General features: G+C 34.2%; 1 protein-coding gene across 1 annotated transcript in view; it reads left to right on the plus strand.

The window, feature by feature from the left end:
- The first annotated feature begins 84 nt into the window (after positions 1 to 84).
- The window catches only part of LOC144442102 (uncharacterized), a 23762-nt gene continuing 1988 nt past the window's right edge, over positions 85 to 21858 (plus strand). Inside the window, exons 1-18 of the mRNA XM_078131372.1 lie at positions 85 to 192; positions 1287 to 1390; positions 1948 to 2094; positions 2507 to 2639; positions 2970 to 3078; positions 4118 to 4257; positions 5329 to 5485; positions 6043 to 6131; positions 6538 to 6654; positions 7195 to 7332; positions 8165 to 8325; positions 10165 to 10264; positions 15587 to 15772; positions 17378 to 17497; positions 18114 to 18204; positions 18884 to 19008; positions 19494 to 19709; positions 20971 to 21071. Of these exons, the coding sequence (XP_077987498.1) occupies positions 94 to 192; positions 1287 to 1390; positions 1948 to 2094; positions 2507 to 2639; positions 2970 to 3078; positions 4118 to 4257; positions 5329 to 5485; positions 6043 to 6131; positions 6538 to 6654; positions 7195 to 7332; positions 8165 to 8325; positions 10165 to 10264; positions 15587 to 15772; positions 17378 to 17497; positions 18114 to 18204; positions 18884 to 19008; positions 19494 to 19709; positions 20971 to 21071 (2333 nt within the window). The 5' untranslated portion in view covers positions 85 to 93. The remainder of the gene's footprint in view (positions 193 to 1286; positions 1391 to 1947; positions 2095 to 2506; positions 2640 to 2969; positions 3079 to 4117; positions 4258 to 5328; positions 5486 to 6042; positions 6132 to 6537; positions 6655 to 7194; positions 7333 to 8164; positions 8326 to 10164; positions 10265 to 15586; positions 15773 to 17377; positions 17498 to 18113; positions 18205 to 18883; positions 19009 to 19493; positions 19710 to 20970; positions 21072 to 21858) is intronic.

Here is a 21858-nt window from a genome sequence, read left to right on the forward strand (position 1 = left end):
TAAAAAGACTACTAGATATGTTTTCTGTAATTCTAAGTTTCTGTTTGAGATGACTATTAAAAGTGTGATGACAAATGTTGTAATTTATTGTAGATGACTGGCAAAATGACCAGAGATACAGTACTAGAATATCTGACATTACAACGAATGGCAAAGAAGATGGCAGATCACTTAACTATCAACACAGCTGAGGTAAGGAGAATACTGTAGTCAAACTAAGATGAAACATGATACTGCAACCAGCATTGACTTTCCAGTTCCAAGATGCATTGCATGAATTGGCTTTGCTTTTGTTGTTACATTTAGGTTTGTTTTTATCTTTTTTACGTTTGAAATAACATTTTCATTATGAAATGATGGAAAGACATGTTGACCTTTTTAATTGTGTATGAAGGTGTGTACAGTAAGAGAAGTTTCTTGTTCCTGTGGGATTGAGCGTAGTGAAATAATGACTAAACTAGCCCCACTGAGACCGCCAATTTAACACTATAGTTCCTGTTGCAAGGGAAATATTATTAACTATAAGGATTTTACTGGTAAACCCAGGGTATGGTCAGATGACAACCATCCCGGCCCCTGAGTAGCACATGCGAACCCCCTTGCATGGCATTTTATTGGGAGACACGTGATGCATTTTGGAACCTGCAACAGGTCTATTTAATAGTCTGTAAGATGTACCATATGTGTACCATATGTAGGGGCGCCCTCATGAGTTGCGCAATGGCCAAACCATTGAAAGTTGAATGACACAATGTATCTTACATTCTGCCATTCATATAGTATGTCAAAGATTACATAGCTTTGATATTTTGCCAACTTTAATTTTGTACTTTTTTCAAAAATATTCTGTAAAAATAACACAGAATTTATGTTCATCACCATAATTTCCCTTCCTTTGTGTTACATATAAAATAACAAACTCAAGAAACAAAATACAAAATAACTGAAAATTAATATCAGATTGACAGCTATAATATATTAGTTATGGAATTATAAATTTAAAATCTGATGTTCTTCAAGTCATCTGCAAAGTCCATTGACCTATTGATTAAATATTTTTTTCTTTGAGAGGTGCAGATTACGTGTGTATGATTGGATAAGAAAGTGACATTTTGTCCTCAGTTATGATTGACCTGTGATGTTTATTTCATAATTATGATTGACATGTATGATGTTTATTTGCATAATTATGATTGACATGTATGTATATTTCATGATTATGATTGACATGTGTGATGCATATTTCCTAATTATGATTGACATGTGTGATGTATATTTCATGACAGCATGTAGCTACGGATGATCCCCAGGGTAGACCAGAAGATGACCCAGCCTATAATATGATTACAAAGACACACCGTACATATTGTAAAGAAAGGACTAATAAAAGGTAATATTAGTGTCTTTTAGTTTATTCTCTTATATATTTTCAGTTCATTGGAACACCACTCCAGAAAATAAAGGCATTTTCATAAACTGGTTTCTGGAGAGTCATTTCATGATTTTACATCACCTACAATTACTTGCGATTTCAGAGAAACATCAAGTTGATTTTGTACAGTTATAGGGTATCTTTGATGTGGGCCATTGCATCATCTTGGAAAACCTTGGTAAAATATCTGGACACTCGGATAGATTTTACTTCAGACCACTAAAAAAAAGATTTTAGTGGTTTTGAGATTTTACCTACTCAATACTTACTGACATCCTCTCATGTCCAGCCTCTTTCTATGAACAACCATGGAAGTATCATCGATCATGATACTTCCATGGAATAACTAATTTCATACCTCAGTTTTGACTGCTCACAATTTTTGGTCCCACTTCCTAAAGAACAAGTACACAAATCCTTTCCACATGAATAGCAGTTATCTTTGAATCATTAATTTTCAATTTGTTGAAATGTTCTCTACTTTGTTCTCACTTTCATTTCTGTTGTATTTTCAGGAAAGAACTATGGCGGCATACTTTACCAATACACACATTAGCACCAAGGGAACCACCAGCACCACCACCACCTGTACAACAACAACAACCAAAACCTAAATCACAGCAACAACAAACCACTCCTCCTCCCCCACCCCCTCCACAAGAGTAAGTAAACATCTATTGTTACACATTATTTATCGTGTAAGTTTTGTCTTTGCACAGCTATTATCAGTTATTAACTTCATAGCAAAATTCTGATCCTATGTTCCCAATGATTTGTGCCCTCTAGAGGGCTAAACCTGTGTAGGGTGTATATGTTGATAGGTGGGTGGTAAGTATTCCCGATTCACCACTTCAGACAAGGTGTTGTGTCTTGAATACAAGGTATTGGATTTATTTTACATTGTTGGAAAACATGTAGAACTGTTTAACAGGTGTGTTCACTGTGTCCTTACAACTTCAGTGTTGACCACACAGAGTTTACACTACCACAAAGGGCTTTATACGAATTGTGACTAACAGAACACATTCATATGCAAATTTGTGTGACCTCATGACCTTTTTTGTGGTGTTCCAGAGAGAAGAGTTTTGATGAGTCTGATGTGAAAGTACTACAGTTCCATGACATCATACCATATGACCTCAGGTCAGAGGCGGCGTTCTCTACAACGTATCGATTGTACAAAGATAGGGAGTCCAGGTACTGGGAGGTATGTATGAATTGTACAAAGATAGGGAGGCCAGATACTGGGAGGTATGTATTTATTGTACAAAGATAGGGAGTCCAGGTACTGGGAGGTATGTATTTATTGTACAAAGATAGGGAGGCCAGATACTGGGAGGTATGTAAATTATGCAAAGATAGGGAGTCTACAAATTGTGCAAAGTTAGGGATGCGAGACCCTAGGTGGTATGTAAGTTGTGCAGAGCACAGGGATAAGTGAACATGTAATTGATTCATCGATCGATTCATTGATCGATTTATTGATTGATTTATTATTTGATTGAATGAATTATCACGTGTTCCATTCATGTTTCAGGAAATTTATCCCGCTCCATCTGACATTAAAGTAGGGAAGAAAACGAAGGGAATAGAAAGTGCGGCTGTAGCTCCAAACCATCGACTACTTGCAATGGGAACTGCACATGGTAAATAGGGTATTATATATCTCCAAGGCTCCATCACTGTACAAATGTTTTAAATTTTGCCAGAAATTTCTGAAAGTTACCGTATGTGATACTGTCAGGCTTTAAAGTTTAAGTGTCACTTAACACATACTACTTAACACATACTACACTGTACTTAACACATACATGCGTGTGTGTGTGTGTGTGAATCAGACGGCTGCTGCTGTTTACTATAACAGTTCTTGTTCATTCCTTATCCAGACAAATTTATCAGTTGATCATAATATATTAAAATTTGTGTGCATTTGTACAGGGCATACTGTCTAGAGTTGTGGGTGGCTGAGTGGTTAAACCATTTGCCTCTTACCACTGTGATCGGTTTGAATCCATTCAGTGTTTGATTAAATTTACCACGCTCTAAGTAAGCAGAGTGTCTTTCAGTTTGACTGTACTGAACAACGCAGGTTTTTCCCGAGTACTTGAGTTTCCACCTGCATTAACACTGAACCCATGAGGGATGGCCCTCACTAGACTTCTTGGGAGACAAGTGTTTATATACATAGAGAACTATCCACTACAAATAAAATTATTATTATTACATGTTAAAGTGTACAGTTTTCATCAAGACTAGATACAAACATGTGCATCTGTTTATGGACTTATGTCAGACTTTCCTGGGTCATGTCGGTGTACTCTTATCTCAACCAATGAAGTGTTAGCATTGTACGTCATCCATTGATTAGGTCACCATGCATAAATTACTTCTGTTCTGATCACTGTATTCTGACATCATCTCATAGTAGGGGTCAATCCTAGTGGGTCATTCTTCTGCCAGAGGTCACCTGAAGCTTTGTCATGCCAAGACAATGTCATAAGGTGTATTTTAGTGCAGTTTATAGCATGTATCCCCAATAAGCCAATACTAGATTAGTTATGTATAAGTATTTAATGTTTGTCAAAATAATTCAAAGTATTGAATTCCAACCAGCCAGTGTAACTTTAACAACAAAAATTGAGATTAACTAATGTGTACTAACTATATATATTTATTATTCTGTAGGTGATATATTGGTATATGATCTATGGTATAATCCACCTAAAGCTATCAGACTTATTAACAATGAGAGTCCAGAGAGTGATGCAGTGGTATTTATTACATGGAGTTTAGATAACTCACAGATTATATCAATTAATGAGTCTGTAAGTACTTATCTAGAAAATCAAAGGGTTGTTGTTGTCTCTCTCTCTCTCTCTCTCTCTCTCTCTCTCTCTCTCTCTCTCTCTCTCTCTCTCTCTCTCTCTCTCTCTCTCTCTCTCTCTCTCTCTCTCTCTCTCTCTCTCTCTCTCTCTCTCTCTCTCTCTCTCTCTCTCTCTTTCTCTCTCTCACTCTCTCTCTCTCTCTGAGTGTGTGTGTGTGTCTCTCTCTCTCCCTCTCTCTGTCTCTCTCTGTCTCTCTCTCTGTCTCTCTCTGTCTCGCTCGCTCTCTCATCACTCTCTGTCTCTGTCTGTCTTCTCTTTCTGTCTCTCTCACTCACTCTCTCTCTCTCTTTCTCTCTCTCTCTCTGATAGAATGTCTTCTGTATTAAAACAAGATATGCATAAGTTGATATTTAATGGTTAGGTTGTAGTTCTCTTAACATAGTAAGGTTGGGTATATAAGTGAAATAAAGATATTAAAGAACATTACAATGAAATAGGCTAATGTTATAAGTATATATTAAGTAAAATAGTTTTCTTGATTGAATATTTTTACGTGAGTTTAGATACAGAGAGCAATTATAATCTCTTTTTGTTTTGATTGCATTATAACGTAAATTGCTCTTTTCCATACTATAGTATGTAACTCATATATAAAAATCTTAAACTAAATTGTTGTTAGTTTGTTTGTTAAACTTAAACCTGTTGTTAGTTAAAATCAAAAAATAAAATCATGGGTCAATACCTTTAAATTTGTTTTGAAATAGAGGTTAAAATGATATCAAATTTAGTCATCTTAGAATCCAATATGGCTGCCATCCAATATGGCTGTAGAATCCAATATGGCTGCCGAATACTGTGTTAACGCTATGGGAAATTAAAAATATTGTCAGTTTTCTTGAAAACAAGACAGTGAACCCCATAATTCTTTCATTATTTTAAAAGGACAAAGAACTAGCTTTCATACAGCAAAGTTTGGAGATGTCCAGACGTTCTTTTGTTTATTTCTATCATTTGAATTACAGCTGTCATGAATGATGTTTTCTTGTTTCTTTTTTTTTGAATATTCTGTAGAAGACATTGTTAGTTTGGTCCATGGTGCCTGCAGGTATTTCACAGAAAGATGTCAAAGATTTGGAGATCAAACATGAGAAAGATGGTGTACTGCCCTCACAGTTGAAAATAGTCGTAGTTATGGATGCTGACAAATATGATTTCAATTTCCAACAAGGTAATTTATTCATAGAAATGTTATTGTTTGGCTGACACTTCATTGAACATAAATAAAATATTTTAATTCATTTTTATTTTGGGAGTGCATAGTCAATACAGCACAGCGAAGGTCCTAAGTTAATATACATGTATCTCACTCACAAGACGAGTGCAAATTTGGGGGAACTCCAGGAGTAATGACTTGAACAGTCAGGGATGATTACTTAAAGGAAGCCCACAGATGCTATGTTTGCTGGGCCTGGGTGACTCTGGGATAGCCTGTGGACTAAGTGGGAAAACCTTGACAGTTCCACAGCAACGTGATATAGTGTGCAACATAGCCCTGTCAGGTAGTTCCAAACCTGAATGGAACTCTAGAAATGTGTGATTGTGTGTATTTGTCTGTATAAAAAAATTGCTGTGACCAGTCTCAACACAAATTTTAAAAAAAAAATATTTAAAAAAAATAATAAACAATATACATGTATGAGGGTTGTCCATACTTGACTGTAACGGTCATCAGAAGAGGAAGCCATCCGTTTACACTGTTTTACAACTTTGAATGTTTCCTTTTAGGTCCACTAGCAGAAAGTGGCAGCCAATCAGCAGTGTACGGGCCACTAATGGCTGATTTCCATCCATCAATTACATTACTAGGATCTCAGGTACTACTTTGTTCATTTGAAATCCCAAACGACGCAACTCCGTCATGATATTTTGATCAGATAGGATTTAGTTTTGTTACTCAATAACTACAAATTTACATTAAATTCACAAAAAATATGTATTTCTGAAATAATGCTGTTATATACCATTTAGGAATATTGTAGTCCAAAACTACTATTTCCACAAATATATGTAGCTAAAATATATTAGTACCTTAGATTCACAGAAATGTCATCCCAAGGGCTACTTAACTCCACAGAAATTTTTGTCTCCGGGCTCTTTAAGTCCTTAGTATTATTTTTGAAGATTGAAAAAGTTGAACAAAATTACTATAGGCAGTGAAATACGGATTGAACCCAGACTATTATTATGTCTGCTAATCATTATCAAAATTCAATCTTTCAGAGACATATTGCAATTGGTCTTGAAAATGGTGATGTCATAAAGTGTGATATAGAAAGAGGTATAGTCGATACCCCAAAGGGTGAATTTTTCAGTACTCCAAAAGTCTTCCAAGATATGGTAAGTTTCCTTATCACATACCTAGTGATGTCATAAAGTGTGATATAGAGAGAGGTTTAGTCGATACCTCACAGGGTGAATTTTTCAGTACTCCAAAAGACTTCCAAGATATGGTAAGTTTCTTTATCACATACCTAGTGATGTCATAAAGTGTGATATAGAGAGAGGTTTAGTCGATACCTCAAAGGGTGAATTTTTCAGTACTCCAAAAGTCTTCCAAGATATGGTAAGTTTCTTTATCACATACCTAGTGATGTCATAAAGTGTGATATAGAGAGAGGTTTAGTCGATACCTCACAGGGTGAATTTTTCAGTACTCCAAAAGACTTCCAAGATATGGTAAGTTTCTTTATCACATACCTAGTGATGTCATAAAGTGTGATATAGAGAGAGGTTTAGTCGATACCTCACAGGGTGAATTTTTCAGTACTCCAAAAGTCTTCCAAGATATGGTAAGTTTCTTTATCACATACCTAGTGATGTCATAAAGTGTGATATAGAGAGAGGTTTAGTCGATACCTCACAGGGTGAATTTTTCAGTACCCCGAAAGTCTTCCAAGATATGGTAAGTTTCCTTATCACATACCTAGTGATGTCATAAAGTGTGATATAGAGAGAGGCTTAGTCGATACCGCAAAGGGTGAATTTTTCAGTACTCCGAAAGTCTTCCAAGATATGGTAAGTTTTCTTATCACATACCTAGTGGTGTCATAAAGTGTGATATATAGAGAGGTTTAGTCGATACCTCAAAGAGTGAATTTTTCAGTACTCCAAAAGTCTTCCAAGATATGGTAAGTTTCCTTATCACATACCTAGTGATGTCATAAAGTGTGATATAGAGAGGTTTAGTCGATACCTCAAAGGGTGAATTTTTCAGTACTCCGAAAGTCTTCCAAGATGTGGTAAGTTTCCTTATCACATACCTAGTGATGTCATAAAGTGTGATATAGAGAGAAGTTTAGTCGACACCTCAAAGGGTGAATTTTTTCAGTACTCGTATCAAGAATATTTCAATATTTTGAAACTCTTCTAAGATACTGTAAGTTTCCTTATCACATACCCAGTGATGTCATAAAGTGTGATATAGAGAGAGGTTTAGTCGACACCTCACAGAATGATTATTTCATGTCTCAAAACGTTTTTCAAGATATTTTGAAAATCTTACTACTAAGAGGAGGTCTATTTTAAAGACAGTGAGATATTATGGGTAAATAAACAACGTAAGGAGCTTCACACATCTTAAAACTTTGTCCAACCAGCGTTGATGGCAACTCAGTTGTGGAGCTTGTGTTACTGTTTATTTACCCATGATGCTTTGTCCTAGTCTACAACAGGTCTCTTGTATGCTAATTTTGCCAAATTAACTTCTAGTATTTTAGAGACATCTGGGGACTGTAGGGTTGGTGAAAAACTTCCATTAGTGTGAGAAGTACTGCTTCAGCAAAACCAGCTTCACTTTTGTTCCAGATGGACATTATAATAATAATGCTATTTTTTTTTACTGGACTAGGTGGACACAGACCAACCACCCAATCTGATTGGTCAGGAGCTGCCAGCAGAACTCTTCAGAGGTCACAAAGGTCAACTCATTTACATAGGATTTATAAAAAATAATGGTCACATGATCACAGTGGATAATCAGGGCTATATCTTTGTATGGAAATACAACAAGTAAGTCATGGATTCAGGGAATTTATTGAAGATAGGGTATCAGAGTTTAGGGATATTTACAGATAGAATGACGAGGAGGAAATTATAATCAGGAAATTATAAATCATGGCTTGTAGTCTAAAATGATTAATTCAGTCTAACTGTGTTGATATAGTTATTTACAATCTTACTTAGACTTAGGAAAAATAAAAAAAAATTGTGTGTTTCCAAAAACCTGACCACCCTAGTTTAAGCCTCCAACCCGAAACATTTTTTAAAAAAAATATTTAAAACAAAACGATAAGAAATTCTTTGTCTTCTTGACCTTCATGCACATCTGTTTTCTTTCCCCAGCGATGTCTGTACATATGTCATCAAACTTTCATAGAAGGGGTACTCTGACTGAAATTTTGTTTGTTTTTGGGTCAAAGCAATATTTTTTTTTTAATTTAAAAAAATAAAAAAGTGAAGAAAATGAAATAAAATTCTGCCCTACCTACCTAATTTTCTGAGGTCATGTTATTGGAAACACACAATTATTTTTTTTTTTCAATCTAACTGCTTCTTTTCAATGTAAGGATTGACAAAAATCTTACCAACATTACTACATTGTGTAAACTATCATTATCTTGGCAGGTCAATGCCAAATTACGTATATTGCTTCGTGTTAGCTGACATTATCTTAGCTGATAGTTACAAAATTATGTATATTGCTTCGTGTTAGCTGACATTATCTTAGCTGATAGTTACAAAATTATGTATATTGCTTCGTGTTAGCTGACATTATCTTAGCTGATAGTTACAAAATTATGTATATTGCTTCGTGTTAGCTGACATTGTCTTAGCTGATAGTTACAAAATTATGTATATTGCTTCGTGTTAGCTGACATTATCTTAGCTGATAGTTACAAAATTATGTATATTGCTTCGTGTTAGCTGACATTATCTTAGCTGATAGTTACAAAATTATGTATATTGCTTCGTGTTAGCTGACATTGTCTTAGCTGATAGTTACAAAATTATGTATATTGCTTCGTGTTAGCTGACATTATCTTAGCTGATAGTTACAAAATTATGTATATTGCTTCGTGTTAGCTGACATTGTCTTAGCTGATAGTTACAAAATTATGTATATTGCTTCATGTTAGCTGACATTATCTTAGCTGATAGTTACAAAATTATGTATATTGTAAGAATGTATAATTTTTTCAAAGCATGTCTGCCAATGGGGTATAAGTGAAAATTTGCAGTTCAATTGTTGTTACACCTGACGATAAGATGTACCAATGTTAATAAGATTTTAGTCCTGTCGGATGATAAAATAAAACAATATTAGTAATATATTTATATAATCATTGAGGCAAAAAATAATATGTAGATTTTTGTCTAGCTAGACGACAAGTTGGTTCAACTTAGTTGGGCAACTTCTCTTGCAAGAATATCTAGCACACTTATGTGCCCTCTGAACCAATTTGACATGCCACTGACGCACACAATTTCTAGTGATGCACCAAAATTTTGTGTTCTCCTATCTCTTACTATGTGGTGACTCACAAGAAATGCCAGTTTTTATCACTCTGACCCACAACAATAAAATTTGGCTACCACTAGAGGGCTCACTGTACAGGATTCTGAATCACGTGTCTGTTCTTTCCAAATAGTAATCTCTGAGACAAACTTTTGATAGTGTATTCACGTGGAGGTAGGATGGTTTATGCTTCATTGCCACAGCATCTGATCCAGGATATGAGTGAAATATTAAATTAATGCATGCAGTTGTGTCGTATGTGTAAAAATGATGATAATCATAGAATGATCACATAAACTATGTACGATATTTTGTATTTCACTTTATTACAGGAAAAGTCTATCTCACTTTGGATGGTTTGAACCGTACAAAAAATACAGACTTGAACTAACAGAGAAAACTTACATTCCAACTCCCAATATAGGACCAAAGGTGAGTTTTAACCTTTGAACTTTGAACTGTGACATCCCAATATAGGACCAAAGGTGAGTTTTAAACTTTGAACTTTGAACTTTGATATCCCAATATAGGACCAAAGGTGAGTTTTAAACTTTGAACTTTGAACTTTGATATCCTAATATAGGACCAAAGGTGAGTTTTGAACTTTGATCTTTGACATCCCAATATAGGATTGAAGGTGAGTTTTAAATTGAACTTTGAACTTCAAACTTTGACATCCTATTGTAGGGACAAAGATGAGATCTATACTTTCACTTTTGAACTTTGACATCGCTATGTAAAGTGTCTTACTTTATTTTTGAATTGTGACTTTACAGAAATTGTGACTTTATTTATCACGTCCCAATAATGTGTAAAAGACGAGTTGCAACCTTTGAACTATGACACAACAAAAACTTGTGTCATGAACTTTAAACTTCTGCTCTAACTTTATGAAATGACACTGTAAATATATTTTTTTTCAAAATATTTCAAAAAAGTTGTATACTTTTTGTAAAATTTGATGTCTCCTGCAAAATGGAACAAAAGTTTGACTGTTTGATTAGAGAGTGCTTTCCACCAAAATTATGTCATCGTCACAGAGCTTACTGAACTTTGATAAATAAAAGAACATTAATTTAACTATATGTTACGGATATTAAACCTAAATTAAATACAATAAATAAAACTATTTACAACCCCAAAACTGGTCACACATATTTGCATATCTTATTGTTGCGTTGCAGCATTGGTAAGCAGTTTATTGCACTTGTAGGGCCTGCTGTCATCAAAAATTACCTGACTGAAAAATAAATATAAAATACTTAACGATATTTACAATTAAATACAGCAAAAAGAGAATAATACTGATAAAAAGTTTACTTTGACCAAAAAAAATACCATTTAGTGTTGTAGATTTATCTGGTATGAGAAATTGATACAGAGTTAAGAATGTAAATTGTATCACAAAGTTGTAATAACAATATTTAGTTTTTGTTTACGTGAATTTTCTTGAATATTTAGTGTTTAAATTTGCACTACCTAGGGTATTTATCATTTTTTTATCAGACAACCAACAATATATTCACTGAAAATTGTTAAAATACCAATAATTAGACATTGTACATATCAATTAGGGGTCTATTCATCTATAAGTTGTATAGTAATAAGTTGAAATTGTGATTCATTTGGGGCACTGATTTTTTTGGTACGGACTAAAAAATCAATTTGATTGGTTACATTACACCATACTATGTGTACTGCTGTGTACACAAGAATGTTTACCCACAGGTGATTCAATACTGTTCATAGTACATGATTTTATGATTAAGTCTTTGTATTTAACAAAACAGTTTTTGAAAAAAAAAAAAAACCACGTTCCAGTTGCAGCTAGTGTATGATTTATAAAATCAAATTCCTGTAGTCAAATTTAATATGAAATCTGATTTATGAAATTTGCAAAAAAATGCAGCAATTTTTTGAAATATGTAGCACTTCAATTTTGGCGGGAAAATGATGTTTATAATTTTGGCGGGAAATTGAAGGTTAAAGAGTCATATTGTTGAGAGCTTCTTTTCTACTGTAACAAGCTGACATAGCGACGGCTATAGTACCGGTCAAAACATGGGAACCTCCTATAATATCAAACACAGTTGGAAACACTTGCCATACTATACAGTCCAGTGTAAGCGTTACTAAAACGTTTATATTTCGTAAAAAAGTTACTGTCGCTGCTTTCTCTATTTGTAAGGCGTAGTAAAACGCCCAGTTAGCCATCGTCCACGCAAGTACGTTCCCAACACACACTCCAGCAGTCATAGCATCTAAATCCCATACTGGTGTCCCGATTATATTCATTACGACTGGCGTTACGATCATTGCAATGAACGCTTGGTAAAATACGACTGCGAAAATGTTGACGCGTTCATCTAGAAAACGTACTGTTACTGTCACGATTGATTGGATGAACGACGAAAAACACGCCATGAAAGCACCGAGAAATAAAAAACCGAGAGATTGTGGGTAATCGTCGTCATTCTCAGGAGACAAGTCACCGAATATAATCTTTGGCCTCTTTAGGAGTAAAAACGCAACAATGTTAACGTGTGCAACGACGATTTCAAACGAGCCCCATCTCTCCTTAAGAACGATTGCAGAGAGGATTCCAGTGAAGATAGGTGCAAGACCAAGGTTAATAGCTGTACTACTACCTAGGGGTATATACGATAGTGACACAAACCAAAAACAATCGGCAGTTGCCCGTCCAATCCCAGCCGTAATCATCAAAAATGTATCTTTCAAATCCTTTGCAAATATACTGTACTTCAAACACAGAAAGCCAGGAACTGCCTCAATAAGTAGTGCAATGTTTCCTAGGAATAAAATTTCAAAGTTTGGAACTCCGCCCTGGCCTGCCATCAACAGAAACAATGAAGCAATCGAGAACGCACATCCCGACAACAACGCTAGAATCACACCTGGTATACCGACAGCAACACATGATGTTTCGGTTGGACATGCTTTCTGACCTTCCTCGTACTCGTCTTCACCGTCCAGATTTTCAAATAACGTGACCATGGTGTCCTTCTTGGCTATGGCTTTAGGTTCTGGTTCGTCACCTATCCGCATTATCACAACCAAAGGTCAAAGTTCAAAGTTCAGGTTCTCTGATAGGTCACTAATTTGATTCAAACTTGTGGTAGTCAATGTTCATTTCACATGTTGGTAGAATTTATGGACATTCCTCTCTCATTTACAACTGAAAATGAATTGATATTAATAAATGATCAGTATGATTTCAAAATTTAATTGGAAAGTTGTATATCTGAAAAATTTATTGATTAAAAGATATGGTATACTTGAATGTTTATAAAACATCACAAATCAACAAGAGACAGAGAAACATACAGATTCATCTATTGTAACCATGGAAATGATCTGAATTTCAAGATAATCCGTAGCTTTCAGTGTAAAACAAGATAGTGATGAATTCTAGGCCACACCCTCAGTATTTTGTTGACTTTGTACAGCAGGATAGTTTTCAATACTGTTTTAACGGTACACACTTCTGATTTAAACTTGAATGATAATGATGTGGATGATATCTCTTTGTTTTTTGTTATAGGCAGCAGTGAGTTCATGAAATGTCACTAAGTTTCCTAGTCTATTTACTACAATTTGTGACAAATATTTCAGTGTAGTGTTTGGAAAAAGTTTACCATACTTATTTCTTTGTGTTATTGATGTTCTAAAATGTTTGCATAATCACCAAACCAATATGAACCAGACAGTAATAAAGCATTAAAACTGAATGATACATTGTATGTGATTAAAGATAACCCTGTCATATCTAAATTTTCATGGTTTGACATATAAAGACCCTGTTCAAATTTAGATTAAAATCTTGGTGTAAAAAACAATTTTCTGGCAGAGCTATAGAAAAAGTTGGTCTAGAAAAAAAGACTAATCCTATGTAATCCTTATGACTCCAACTGATCAGATAAAACTAATGAGATAGTGTTAGATTCACACATTGTGATATAAAAACCATGTCATATGAGGATTTAGATTTAGGTAATATAACAGTTCTACAGAGCTACATAAAACATTGGTACAGAACAAAAAGAATAATTCTATGTAATCCTTGTAACTCTACTAATCAGACAACACTAACGAGAGAGTGTTAGATTTACACATTGTGATATAAAAACCACGTCTTATGAAGACTAAAATTTGGTTGGGAAAACAGTTGTTTGACAGAGTTATAGAAAAAGTTAGTCCATGAATGACCCTGTATGTAATCCTTATGACTTCTCTGATTATATAACACTGTGAGAACCTGGGATTGAATCCCAGGCCTTTAACTTACTTCAGATGTAACATGAGCAAAAAAGACACTGAAACGAAATAATGTGATCACTTTATTTTTTTTTCGAAATCATGGTGAGAATGTTGTGTTGTAATTCTATCCAAGCTGAGAGTCAAATGTAAGAATCTAGTTTATAATGGTATCTAGAATCATGTACACGTACATGATGAAAAACTCAAAAAATAGTAATGAAAATATAAACAATTCTAGCACTATGCCACTTTTGAAATTCATGCTAGCAGAAACTCACAACTTAATACAGTCACAGCAAACTTGTAAATCAAAGAAATTTTTGAAAATATATGAAAAGAGTAATTATTATTAATGTTCCTACTCTTTGTAGTATTTACTGTGTCTCAACTGTGTGAAAAATATTTTTAAAAGGGTAAAAATATATTTTCAACAAAAGAAATTTTCCAAGCACTTACCGTGACTAGCCTGTATCCATCAGATACATATCTCCAGAATAATCAGAAAGTTGTCTGTCGCTTTATATACCGGGTAAAATATCGGTGAATTAATATTAACTTTTATGTTTACACTAATGTTTACCTAAGTTATGTATCATTTCAAAAATACTTTCAAATGTTTCCAGGGCTGTTGGTTTCTATGGAAATGAACACATTCCATTTCTTAATACAGATTTGTTATTATAGTTGTGTTTGTACAAACATTTCATGTGTTTACAACTGATTTAAAGGGAACGTCGCCGCAGCAAACAAAAAAATGTTGTAAACTTTGCATTATTACATTAATATTAAAAAGATAAACATCACAAAAACATAATGTATTTGGTATAAATATTGCATTTAATATTATTTTATGATAATATCAAAAATAAGAAGTAAGATTTCTAAGTTGTGACAAAAAAATTGTAAAAAGAACTGCTATGAGTCTTTATTATTAAATTTTAACTGACATAAAATCATGATATTGATGTAATTATCAAATAACTCAAGAATGCAAAGTGAAAAACAATTGTGTGGTAGAGTAATAGAAAGAGTTGGTTTAGAACAAAAAAAAAATAATTTTACCTAATTCTTATAACTCCACTGATACTAATGTTAGGACCTGGGATTGACTTATGGGCCTTTAACCACCAAAATTATCCAATCACAATTTGACATATTTTCGAAATTTCCTTGTCAATAACTGTTTTCCGAATTTTTTTGTTGAACCATCATATACTCAATTTAACAAATGACTGACAGAAGTAAAGCGATCAATTTATGAATGATGAAAATACAGTCAATAAAAGAAAATGAAGGAATATGATTAATGTGAGAATGAATGTCCATGGACTCTCTGGGTTCATACTTAAATAGTAATGGAATATCTACTCATAGAGTCAAAACATTTCTGAGAAGCGAATCTCAATTTTTTTTCCAACTTCTCGTTGGCATCATCAGAGGTGTACTACAGTATAATTTATGTGTTTACTATTCTAGGTATTTTTCAAAGACACACCACCATCTAGGACCAGTAAGAAGAGTAGTAAGTCAAGAAGACCAGAGGGAGTGTCAGACCCAGCAATGGAAACTCGGCGTGGAGAAGCTGAAGAGAAAATTGCTGGTTATAAATTTGACACACAGATACCGTGGCATAAAGAGTATGATCCTGTTACGAAACTAGAGGTATGAAAACTTATATCACACTTTGTTGAAAGTATTACAATGAACTGAGATAAATTTACATTTAAAAAGAGGCTGAAGAGAAAATTGCTGGTTATAAATTTGACACACAGATACCATGGCATAAAGAGTATGATCCTGTTACGAAACTAGAGGTATGAAAACTTATATCACACTTTGTTGAAAGTATTACAATGAACTGAGATAAATTTACATTTAAAAAGTTGACATAATACAAAAAAAGGTCGAAACATGAGCTTCAGAATGAAAAAAAATAAAGAAATGAAAAATTTTTGGCAGTGACTCTTACTTGATTTTTTAGGAAACAAGAACAACCATAGTGCCATTTGATTTTTATTGATTTTTTCATTGAAAAATTTGATGAAAGCAAAAAATGATAACCGAGTTTTATATTCTGAATATTTTCCCAAGTCAATTCTATTTTTCAAAAAATTATTCCATTTCTGCATATGTACTTTTTATATGAAAATTTTCCAAATAACGTTACATAATCCATTTTTATCTAGATTTTGAAAATATCGCCAGATATTTTCAAATATGAAATGAGATTTCACTTTCTTAAAAAAAATGATTCATTTGAAACTTTACAGCATACCCCCACCCCCACCCCCACCCCCACCTCCATCCCCAGGGATCAGGAAATTTCAAGATAGACACCGTGTCTGCGACTTTCAGAGATGCCACATATTGTATCCTTTCACATTGCCACTCCCTTGTTTCCTAGGCAACCAAAAAGACACAGATAAAATTTGACCTTTTTGAATTCCATTCACCTGAGTGTGTACTTTCAATACATTATTTAGTGTTTGATTTGTAGATTACTGTGTTTGTTTTATTATTAACTTTCCAAACATTCGATAGAGGTTCAGTATCTATCATGTCATAGTCAGTTCAGGTTTGGTGTCATCTCCTGAGGAGGTTGACGGGCCGAATTCTCCCCTCCTTTTGGTCATCTGCAAGTCTGGCACATTTAACGGAACTCGGTTCCATCCATTCTGTCACCTCTGTTGACCATTTCCTACTTTCGCTCAGCTGTTAATTACCGCTTTGCAAATTATCAAGACAGTGTGTCAGAGACTTGTCAGATATTGTATCTTTTAATATTGCCACTCCCTACATCTTGTTTCCTAGGTAACCAAATAGACTGAAATTTCATATAAAGTGTGAACGGAACAGAATTGCTATTTACTACTGATGATACAACCAAGCGTGTTCTCAAATAAGAGACAAAATATTTTATTTTGTCAAAATGGTAAAACTTACTTTTCATGTCAGTCACCACAAAGTGAGTGATAGGGGAACACAACATGTTAATGTGTCACTAGAAAATACTTTGCATCAGTGGTATGTCAAATTGGCTTACAGTGTACAGTTAGTTATACTGCCACCTAGTGGTCAAATCAGGGTAATTTGCAATTCTGAAACAGGACTGAGTAAAAGTGCAACCATATCTCATAAACTGAACTGGTTGTGTAAAAAACTCAGTAACTCAATTTACTCATGAATATTTTGGTCGTATAAAGTGCATTTTGATACAAAATTTTTTAATTTTTTAAATAATAAATCAAATGATTATATCTTTATCAGACCTATCTGTACGCTCCTCTGATAGTATCAAAATCTGGTGCATTGATCCACATAATACAGCGTGAAGCTACAACAGGAAAACTGGTTCTCTACTCCACAAGTCATTACTCACCGGCTAAGGTCAGTATTGGACAATGAAAGGTCATCACTATGGTTACATGAAGTTGTTGCCATGGCTACATCATAATAACAAATCATACAAAACTGAAATAGTGACAAAGTTTGGATTGAGTGTATATATATTTATGAATAGATTAAATAGTACAAACTATATAGGATGTGTTATCTTTATTGTGTCTACAGAGCAGACACTGTGTAAGTGATGTGTGTGTTATCTTTATTGTGTCTACAGAGCAGACACTGTGTAAGGGATGTTTGTGTGTTATCTTTATTGTGTCTACAGAGCAGACACTGTGTAAGGGATGTTTGTGTGTTATCTTATTTTGTCTATCTCAACATGAAACCTTGCAGTCTCACTCATCTTGACACATCGTTTATAGCATTTGCACGCTAAGATGAAATTTCCTGTAATAACGACCGTACTTTCATTGTGGTCCTTGATAATGTTACTGCATATGCATGCCTTCAGTGACATGAAATTTGTCTTTTGTCATTATCAACTTGTTTATGACATGTTACTGAATTGTAAGGAATATTGAGTTTATTGAGTTTATGTTTTTGTTTTAATTTTTTTTATTGAAAAACTGAATATTGTGTTTTCATCTTCCTAAACTAGAATAAAGTAAGTCGACTTTTATCCTGCAAACAAAGTCCAGATGGTCAGGAACTGGTCTTTATGTTACTATTCCCACACCATGATCCTAAAGGTTTGTATCATCCTAAATGTGTTTTATAGTTAAAGTTCAGAAGTAGAGAAGCGATTATTTTATGTAATATATCTTTTGAAGGGAATCTTTGTGTTTCAATGAACGTATTTACAATTGAACATTTGTATATGCTGTGTGTATCAATTTTGTAACTTGGTATGATAGAAAGTTTAAAAACTGTGTTTGTGTACTTTATCAGTCTTTGCCAGATTTAGCATAGATTAGTAACATGATCATTATGTGATGTTGTGTGGTAGCATGTCATGTTGTCTGAGTTAGTGTGTAGTTGGTGGGGTGGGGGAGGGTTAATGTGGTGATTTATTTGTCTCTATGTATGTGTATATTGGTATGCATTTGTGCATGTGTGCATTGAATGTGGCTGGATGGGGCGTGTGCTGCAGTTCTATGTTGGGATTGCACATGTGTGTACATGTGGTGTGTGTGTGTGTGTTTGTATGTATGTATGTATGTATGTATGTATGTATGTGTGTGTGTGTGTGTGTGTGTGTGTATGTGCATGTGCATGTGTGTGTACATGTGGTGTGAGCATGTGTATGTGCATATGTGTGTATGTGCACGTGTGTGTATGTGTACGTGCATGTGTGTGTGCACGTGTATGTGTGTGTGGGTGCATGTATTAGCACTCCATATTAATGTACCCTATATATTTGTTATACAGGTCCACATATCACCTTTGTAAGTGTAGATCTGATGAAAGTAAAGATGACAGACATGAACATCTTAATAGAATTGACACCAGAACAATTCCAGAGATGTTTGGATAATGATGTCTGTTCATTTGATGTAAGTTGATAACATATATTAACACTATCTTAACAGTTCTATGTGTCAAGAAGAAGAAAGACAAACTTAGACTCAATATCACAAACTATGTCTTGGTAGATTTGACTGTCTTTGATGGAACTCACTGAGGTGTAAAAGTAGTCAGTATAATCAGAGTTTTTGTATCCAGTTACTTTGTTTTCTGCTTGGAATTGCTGCCACTGACATATACACACATCAACACAGTCATACAATTCTACAGAAATCCATCCAGGTTTGGGACTATGTGACAGGGCTATGTTGCCTGTTTCATATCACATCGCTGTGGAACTGTCAAGGCTTTCCCAGTCAGTCCACAGGCTATCTCAGAGTCACCCAGGCCTGGCAAACATAGCACCTGTTGTCTCCCCAGTCTCCAGTGGGATTCAAACCCATGAACTCCCCAACTAGTAATCCTGAGCTCTAATGTAAAATGATTGATCGATATACTATGTTTTTTATCACAGATCACCAGATTACATGATGCCACAGCATCTGACTACATCATATGTAACATCAGTGGTTCATTAATGGCGTACTCACTTAATACAGGTAGTCTTGTCATGACATCAGAAGTCAAAGATAAATTTGTTGGTTTGAAATTAGATACACGTGTTATTCCTAATGCCAAGATCCTTGCTACATCAACAGGTGGACAACTTAGTATTATACAGTGTCCAAAGGTGAGTGTCAGACTATTTTATGTGAAGTTTTCCCCGCCAAAATTTTCCCTCCAAAAGTTTTCCTGCCAATAATTTCACGACAAAAATTAATAGAATTTGACAAAAATTTAACTAATTTGAATATTTTTCCTCACAAAAAATTTGTAATGAATTGAATATTTATAAATTCTCCCTCCAAACGTTTTCCCGCCAATAATTTCATGGCCAAATTTGACAAAATTTCATTAATTTGAATAATGTTTTGAAGTTTTCCCCACCAACATTTCATACTTAATATGAATATTTTGTAAGTTTGTGCACCAAACGTTGACAATCATCTTCTACAATGTTGATAAGTTGATACAAGTTTTCTGCAAATACAATACACTTTGCCGGGTATCTGGTTAGTACAGTAATATGCTTACTGTGTTTTTACATTGTACCGATCATAGTGGTGTGATCACTACAATTTTTATCATGGTTTACATCATATATAAACATGTCGATTTCGCACTTTTGAACATTCATTTTAGGGGAGAGGATTTTGTCCTAAATGAACAAAGTTTGTGTATTGAGCTTGTGGTAAATTGTGTGATCATCTCTGAGAGAAGTTGTGTGATACAGAATTGGAGAAAAGGACTCTTCAGGGTCACTAAACATAGTAAAATGTTGCCAAGATAAAATCAATCACCTCTTTGTTCTCTTGTAAAAGTTCACACTGTATGTTCTTTTTTTAATACCCTTTAGGCACGATCGTACAGTATTGCACAAGCTTGATTAAGGAACATCCTTCATTTATGACAAACCCCCTCCCCCTTCCCCCTCCCCCTAAACGAATGTTCATAAGTGTGAATAACACACTTATCAACGATGTAAACCATGATGAAAACTGTAGTGGTCACACCACTACTGTGCTACAATTGATGTGATGTAAAACGTGATGGTAAACACATTAAAATACTACCAGGAACCTAGCACTGTATATAACATTAGAACTTATCAACATCTCAGTAGTAAATACAGAACCTGTTATCATTGAAGGCGTGAAAGTTTTCGAAATTTGGTTAGAAGAACAAAAATGAAGTTCAGCAATTGCATTGATGCCAGACCCCCCTCCCCCTAAATGAGCGAAGTTTGCTTGTTGAGCTTGTGTAACAATGTGCAATTGTCCCTTTAATACATAAAGTAAGTCTTTGTTATGTTCATTTGACTATATTGAGGTCTGCTTATCCATACTACATTTTACTCACATATCCTAATTTCATTAATATCATATCTGTAGACATTTACCAGTGATCGTCCTACCTTGGTACCTGTGACCTATTTACTGGATAAAAATAGCTCTAAAACCAGAAAGACAATGTGGAAGACATTTAATACGTGGTAAGTTGTACGCTTCTCATTGTAACACCTTAAAAGTAATGTGTCGGTAATTCGGTTAAAAAACTGGAGAGTGAAAAAAAAGCAAAAGTATGCCTGTTTACGTAATGGTGATACTTTCAATTCATAATCATAATTTTGTAGTCTGTATGTCTTAGAAATGGCAATTAAAGTCAGAAGGAAACTAGAAATTTAGTTGATTTCTTAAAATTCTCAAATTTTAGTGATGAACAACAATATTTGCCCAGCTGCATGCTTTTTGTGATATGGCCATAGAGGGCGCCATTCTTCTGATTTGGATCAGATTCAACAATTGTATGCTTGCTTTGGTCATAAATATAAGAAAATGGAGACACATTTTATTTCCAATGTTCCATGTCAAAGGGCAAGAATTGTAGAATTCTGTCTCAGAAAATACTTCATAAAACTTCTTTTACTGTTCCTGTGTCAGCTTTTTGATAGAAGTCTGAAAAGTAATTATTTTATTATTATTATTAAACTTTATTTCGGGAAAGAAAAGAACGCAAACACGCTCATAAACATCCCATAGATAAAAACTATACATAAAAAAACAGCATTTAATGATGACGTTTCCACAAAAGTTTATTTCTGTTTGAAAAAACATATTGTTTATGTGTTAGTACATACGTTTTATCATTGATGTAAGTGAAAATATTTCTGTTAGTATAATGTACTTCACTTGCTAAAATTTTGAGAAACTTCAGTGTTCTTTTTGAGCCCTATAAACCATCATAGTAAAACCAAATACTTTTGACTTTTTGAATCTAAA

The sequence above is a fragment of the Glandiceps talaboti genome, chromosome 11 (genome assembly GCF_964340395.1).
Source record: "Glandiceps talaboti chromosome 11, keGlaTala1.1, whole genome shotgun sequence".
Lineage (NCBI taxonomy): Eukaryota > Metazoa > Hemichordata > Enteropneusta > Spengelidae > Glandiceps > Glandiceps talaboti.